The following is a 7,138-nucleotide window of genomic DNA, read 5'->3' on the forward strand; positions in this document are numbered from 1 at the left end:
AGGCAAAGGAGGAGGATCACAGTTCAGCCACCATGAGCAAAAAATGAGAAACCCAATCTAAAAATTAGCTAAAACCAAAAGTGCTGATGGTATAGCTCAAGTGGTAGAGCACTTGCCTAGCAAGCAAGAGGCCCTGAGTTCAAACCCCAATACCACCATATATAAAGAAATCTTTCCTCCTTTCAACTTTATTATCTTAGGTATTTTGTCACAGTGACAGGGAGCTGACTGACACAGATTGTCTCTGGTAAAATTTCAATTATTAGAAGGTTATCATTTATTCTGTCTGTTTTATCTATCAGTTGTCAACCTCCAAAGGTTTAATCCACTTGGTTGCTTGTGAAAAAGGAGTGTTTCTAGCACAGTGCCATGCAAGTTGCCCCAGCCACTGTGCCAGCCTGAGCCTGGAGAAGTGATTACCCTTCCTACTCAAGAAGCACTAACTTATCACAAGGACCTGTGGGAAATCAGTCAGTTGCCTGTTAAATCTCCCTGTAGAAATGTGCCGGCACCCTGGCTCACATTCAGTTAGTGATCTAGGTTGTTGTTATCTCATATTGGTCAAATAAATACCAATGGTGCCATTTTCTAAAATCACACAGAAAGTTACCATTGGGGTCCCTTGTGCATGCTACTAAGACTAGCAGGATGAAGTCATGGAATGATGATGTTAGCCCACATCATCACCACCACTACACATTCCAGGGGATTCTGAATGACCTCCCGTGGACTGTCACTGACCATGAAAGAGTGTCCAGTAGGCAAGGTAATTGAATGTACATTCCATTCCTGATCCACATGTGAAAATTACTCAGGACCCTGATGCTAGAGCCCAGACATCTGCATTTTAACAAATCCCTAGGTAATTCTAATGCTCATTACAAGAACCAACTCCCTGGGCTATGTAGGTATTCCAATCCCCAGAAACTTTTCTTTTTTTTTTTTCACTAATACACAAATTTCATAAGGCCAGAGTCTGGGCATCACCTTTCTTGTTCTCTGACATTTGAGCCACTGGAATGCCCTTGCCCTGCCCTGACTCACCTGAGATCCCCACCCTGCCCCTTCAACTTGGCTTCGACAAACTCTCCACCCAGAACACACCAACTTCCTCATTTCTCTGGATGCAACTAGAAACTGGCCACCAGTTTATTTTCTAAAGGAGGGACAGCATTACTATATATTGTTCTTGTCTTTGCCTTGGTTTTCTGTAAAGACAAAATATTTTTAAGGCATAAGAGACTGGAATTAATGTGCATTGTACTATAAACATAATTCCCCTTCTTCCTTTCTTTCTTCCTCTGAGACCAGTCCATAAGCTATCAAATGAGTATTACTATACTGCACAGCTATTTCTACATGGTATATAAGTAAACAAACAGCACAAAATGAGCTGAGAAGTAAAAATGAACATATTCAACTTTATTTTCTCCTTCATTCCTGGTAATTTGCCTTTGGTATCTTCAACAGTAAAATGTTGGCACTCCTTTATAAGGTTGCTATGAAAATTAAAACAGAAAACAAACAAAATGCTTAGTCCAGCATCCTGTGCAGAGTGTGTGTTCAGTAAGTCCTAGCTGTTATTAAGCAAGGTCATTTTGTGTACATGCGCAGAGCAGGAAAAGTCCTTTGAATTAATTTGTTCATAACCTGCTTTTCTCCAGAGGAGAATACCAAAGTTAAGCGTCTTACCCAGCATTGCAGACTAAAAGCACGACTCAATCAATATTCTTTTACCACTCCATAATATTTTTGTTCGAACCCCCTTATTGAAATGCCAGAATAGTAAAGTTCTAAGGGTTGGAATCTGCAAGTCATTTCAAAGGTATGGGTTTTGCCCAATCAGACCTGCAAGTGTAAATGACAGAATGGGAGGCCTTGGTTATCAAGTCTGAGTCTGTAAAAGTAATTTGATTATTACATAGACAATTGCTTTCCTGATTTTGTTTTTGTTTTGTTCTTGGTGGGGGAGGGCATTTATGTCTCTCCCTGGGTGTTTTCTTTTGTTTCTCTTGTGTTCAATTATCTTACACACAGCTACTATGTAATGTTTGGGGTTTTGTCTGTTGACAGCCATGAATCTAAAAGCATTGAGAAAATTTAAATTTCTATCCAATTACAGGGAGTGAGGTGGTGGGGAATACTAGAACAAGTTATTCTCCTCATTAAAAAAATAAAACTGAAAGTTAATTATGTCTGAAAAAAAGCAATAAATCACTATAATTTTTTAAAATTAATTTCAATTTTAGTATGTTTTTACATAATTTAAGGAGAAATCATGTATTCTTTCCTACACATTTATTCCCTAATAACTCTTCACCTTTATCTATTTATAAAACTAAGAATAATTAGAAGGTAAGATATCTGTCAATACAGCTCAATAGACTTGAGATTTTACTACAAATAATCTCTTACAGTAAATGAGATAATACTAGGGCTCTCTGTTTGATATCACTTCACCTCAATTTTTTATAGCTCATTGGCATTCCATCCACGAATCACGAGTATAGCAATGACTTCATTCTCTAGGATGAAGGGTAATTGATCTCAACCTTCCTATCGCTTTCCTTTAACTCAAAGCATTAATGCAATTGAAGGCACAGATAAATAAAATTCCTGAAGGAAAAGAAGGACATTGTGGAAAGTACCTCCAAATTACCTTCAAAAGGCACAAAGTACGTGTTTCAGGATCCCAATTCAGCTTGGATGAAAAACTGCCAGTTTTTTAATCTTTTAGGAAAAATTCAAACTTCAAAGGACACAAGATTTTTCTCCCCCAATTGTTATACAAGAAAGTATTAAAACCCCAACAATTTCAAAATAAAGAAGTGTTTAAAGGCAAAATATTCACTTACATTAAATTTATTAATGTGATGCTTTTATTACCACACACCTAACAGATCTTACCAACTTTCTTTCCTGATGTTACCAACTAAGCCCAATTTCCTACCAATGACATTTAATGGCAAGTGATGTCATTGTTGAAAACTTCATTTGACCATGGTGAGCTGCTTCCTTATAGTCCTACCTCTTGGCCTTTTCTTTTTTCTTCACTCACTGATGACATTTACCATTCTGTGCCCCAGAATGTGACCAGTTTTGTATTTTGGCCTGGGAATTTTATCACACTTTTTCAAATACAGTGGTGGGAGCAAGGCAAAAATTTCACCGATTCATCGATTTCTCCGATTTTCCAAATCGGAGTCCACAGAGGGGAGGGAAGGTTGCTGAAGGTCATATTACATTTACTACTTTCCTTTCCAAAATAAGTAATTAGCAACTTCATCTCTTCCTTAGCTTTTCCTCTTTTATGTTAATAACGCCCTCCAGGCAAGCTGATCCGGAATACAGCAGACAACCAACATGCACACATCCAGCCAAGGCTGGACACACATACACACAGTAACCAAAGACAGTGTCTAGGAACCCAGAACTCAAACCTTGCACAGAAACTGCCCATCTGACAACCTTCACACAAAGCACGCACGGCTAATTTAAACTTACTATACCAAATACCTCACTAGTATCAGCGGCAGCCAACCATCACACCGTGCCCCGAAATGCAATCCCATAAACTCCATACCATCCCTCTGTCTCCCAGAAACATCTCTGCTCTCCCCAAACCAGGTTGGCCCCGTGCAAGTCCCAAGTTGCCACCACTGCCCCGATGCCACTCACCGTGTGTGCAGTCGCAGTAACCCCAGTCCACCTTGCCGTGGGCATTTACATAGAAGCACCAGGGTCTGCCCGCGCCGTCGGGGCTCCTGCAAAAGTTGTGGCGCTGCCCTCGCAGCTGAGCCCAGCTGGCCGGGGGTGAGCGCTGCAGGAAAGGTGGCACCTCTGCCCAGCGCAGACACGGGGCGCCAAAGTCTGTCACGTTGACAAACAGGTCTACTGGGGGGCAGCCTCCTGGGTGCGGCCGGGGAGTGTGACCAGCCTGGAGCGCAGGGATCGCCCGCGGGGGGCGCGGGAGCGGAGGCGGCGGAGGCGTCCTCTGTGGCCGCTGCCGGGTGGGAAGGGAATAAAGGTACTGAGCACTCGAAGGGGACGAGTGGCGGTGGCAGTGGCGGTGATGAGGTGGATAAGTGAGGACCGGACCGACGCTGACCACTTCGGGGAGCGCCCCTAGAATGAGAGCCAGCACGAAACGCGCAGGCGTCATGGTGCCACCGCTGGGGTTTGGTCCATGCTCCCGGCTCCTCGGGTTCTGAAGGGGAGGAGAAGGGGCGGGGCTGCTGCGTCCCTGGACACCCCCTCCTTCCAGATCCCCCTCCCACACACTGGTGAGCCGACTGCCTTCTGCCGCCCACCCTTCCTCCCTAGCCTGGGGTGCCTCTGCTCCGGCCTGCGTGGCTGGCGGTGGGATCCCCGGCTCCGCCGAGACCTGGCCGGTGCAAAGGACCAGGAAAGCCAAAGCCGGGACCGGCCGGAGGTGCTGGGGCTGGAGTGCCAGGTAGCTGGCAGAGGCGCTAGCCCGCCGGAGACAGACTCTGCCCCCTGGCTGCGGCGCAGGGCGCGCAGTGTCGCCGCCAGCGGACCTTGGCTCGCTCTGGCCCGGCCGCCGCTGTCAGCCCGCCCCGCAGAGCCAGCTGCTGGAACTGCTGCCGGACGGGGTGCCCGAGCCAAGACCGAGGGTGCCCGTGCGGGGGACGGTCTTGGCTGCCCGCTGCCAAGACGACACACCACCCCAGCCCCGCGACTAGCCGCTCCCCAGTCTGGCACTGGTCCCTGTACCTCTCTCTCCAACACCTCCGTGCCGTGTCTTGTTTTCTCTGTTTTGAAATTCTTGGACAGCGTGGATGGAATTAAATCCAACTTTCTCCCTTTGTAAAAAAAAAAAAAAAAAGTTCCCAAACCTCAAGAGGAACTTTTGCTGAACTGTGAGGTCTTCAGGGCAAGACCACATCTTAATCAGCATGATATCCCCATACTTAACACCGTGCCCCGGTAAACATTTGTGAAATTAAATTCCTGAGCCTACCCAGGGAAAGGAGCTTGAGCCTTTCTATTTCCTGCCTCCCACTTTCCACCCGGTGCCCTGGACGACACCAGTTGTTTGGTTATTATTGGGCTTCAGCGAGGTCCTCTTAATACCAAATTTCCTTTCTAACCAGACTTCATCCGTCCCGGTTTCCATCCTGTCCAAAACTCCATCCCTGTAACACCTTCCTGTTTTTGAAGGGCATGGGACTTGAGTTAAACCTATTCATTTGCCACCCCAGAGGACTTACTGCCTGTAGGCAGTTTTGTAGTTTCTCTGTTGGCACTTCCAGCACCTCCCCCACCAAGCCAACTATGTTGGTTTAGAATTAAAAATGAATTAACTAGAGCTCGGTGTTTTAGGATTTCCCTTTCAAATGTTCCTGACTATGCCACTAAAGGGAAGATAGTATTTTACTTTCTGTCGTGATCATGTTTCAACATGGGAGAGGAATATTATCCCATAATGTAATACATTCTGAAGAAAACATGAACAAAATTTAAATATTTACTGCTAAAATCTACATTTTAATTAGGAACTGTGAATCCTCTATACCTAGTTTAATCCATCTTTATTTTTTTGTGACTCTTCTTATTGGGATTTTTTTCACTCCTGTTAATGAAATATTTGATTTTACTTTACGGAGAATTGGGTAAAAGAAATATTCGGAATCCAGGAAATACATTTGTCGAATTTTATACATTATTCTTTATTCATGATGCTTTTGCCTATTATTTTGTTTTGCTGTTTTTCTGACTCCAAATGGATAGTTAAAACTGTATTGTGGAAGAGAATGAAAGATAATTGCATGTTGGGGTGGCCTATTTGCTTATTTTCATAGGAGTTGACAAAGTTCACCAATCACAGATTCTTGGCATGGTTGGTGGCAGTTCTAATGGCAGTTAGTCCTTTTCCTTTTCAACTGTCTCTTCCACCTTAGGCTACACTCCATGGCCCAGGGAAGGCTCATCTTGGTATTCAATCTTGCTTGGACCCTGCTCTCCTCCCTTCCCTGCATGGTTCTTAAAACCATGGATTTCACAATTCCTGAAGGTCACAGACACAACAAATTCCCATACCTGTGTGCCTTGCAGAGAGGGAAATCTTATGAAAGAGGTGAATAAAAGAGAAGATTGTTGAAAGTAAACTTCGGAGAGAAGCAGAGCCTTGGGCAGGCTGGCCTCTCCTCCAGTTTCCTGTACCCCAAAAGACCTACAGATTCTCCAGAGCCTCCTTGAAATTTAGCAGATTATAAAGTTGATACATACAAAGTAGCATTGCCCACAGAAAATCCCACATCTGGATTTCATCATTTCAGTTTTAAAACACATCTTTCTTAGAAAATGAATGGCCTTTATGTAATTGGACCCTGGATTTAAGGCCCTCAATTTGGGTTTTGCCTTCTATTTTACAGGCAAAATATGACTTAAATAGGTCTGTTCTTTACATATTACTTCCATCCTCTAATGTTTTCTCTTCTTCTCTTTTTTTATTCCTCCTTGCTGCTACCAACTTGCAGATGTTTAGGAATTGCAAATGCCAAACCAGTCCCTGAAATGCATCCCTCCATCACATTACATTGTATGGGGGGTGGGGAGGTGGAGAAGATGGGGGATAGGGCGGTTTTCAGGAAGAAATTCTTTTTACTTCTATTAACTCACCACCTAGCCACAGCTCCCTCAGAATCTCATCACCCTCTGTCATAAATATCAAAGCCCAAAGACAGGGGAAAGCAACTCTATCTTGTTACAGCTATAAGAACTCTACAGATGGATCTTTTTTTCCCCCTGCCTTTCCTTCCCTTCCTCAGCAATACAGGAATAAGGAAAGGGAACAGAAAAAAAAAAAGCCATCTTCCTGGTACCCACAGGAGTTAAAGTCCCAGTAGGCCTCCATAATCTGCCTTTGTCACTTCTGATTGCTTGATGGAATTGATTTGGAGCCTAAGAATTCAACTTCTCAGCATCACAGCCTATTCAGGTAGAGCTGATGTAGAATTACAATTGAAACCCTAGGGAACTGAAGAGAAGAATTTCCCTCCTTACTTCACAGTAGGGAGGGTGGGCAGTGTGAGGGATGCATGTACAGTAAGCATACATGTGCACATCTATACCTCCCATGGTAACTACTATATAAAAACATTTCATTTTATGATTG

The 7,138-nt window shown here is 44.0% G+C and overlaps 1 protein-coding gene and 1 non-coding gene across 2 annotated transcripts in view; one reads left to right on the forward strand and one right to left on the reverse strand.

Annotated features, from left to right (window-relative positions):
- The window catches only part of Prss12 (serine protease 12), a 72,858-nt gene extending 68,365 nt beyond the window's left edge, over positions 1-4,493 (reverse strand). Inside the window, exon 1 of the mRNA XM_074041603.1 lies at positions 3,679-4,493. Within this exon, the coding sequence (XP_073897704.1) occupies positions 3,679-4,162 (484 nt within the window). The 5' untranslated portion in view covers positions 4,163-4,493. The remainder of the gene's footprint in view (positions 1-3,678) is intronic.
- Positions 86-158, forward strand: Trnaa-agc (transfer RNA alanine (anticodon AGC)). Its single transcript has one exon. It is a non-coding gene; the product is annotated as a tRNA-Ala (tRNA).
- Positions 4,494-7,138: the final 2,645 nt, after the last annotated feature.

The sequence above is a fragment of the Castor canadensis genome, chromosome 9 (genome assembly GCF_047511655.1).
Source record: "Castor canadensis chromosome 9, mCasCan1.hap1v2, whole genome shotgun sequence".
NCBI lineage: Eukaryota > Metazoa > Chordata > Mammalia > Rodentia > Castoridae > Castor > Castor canadensis.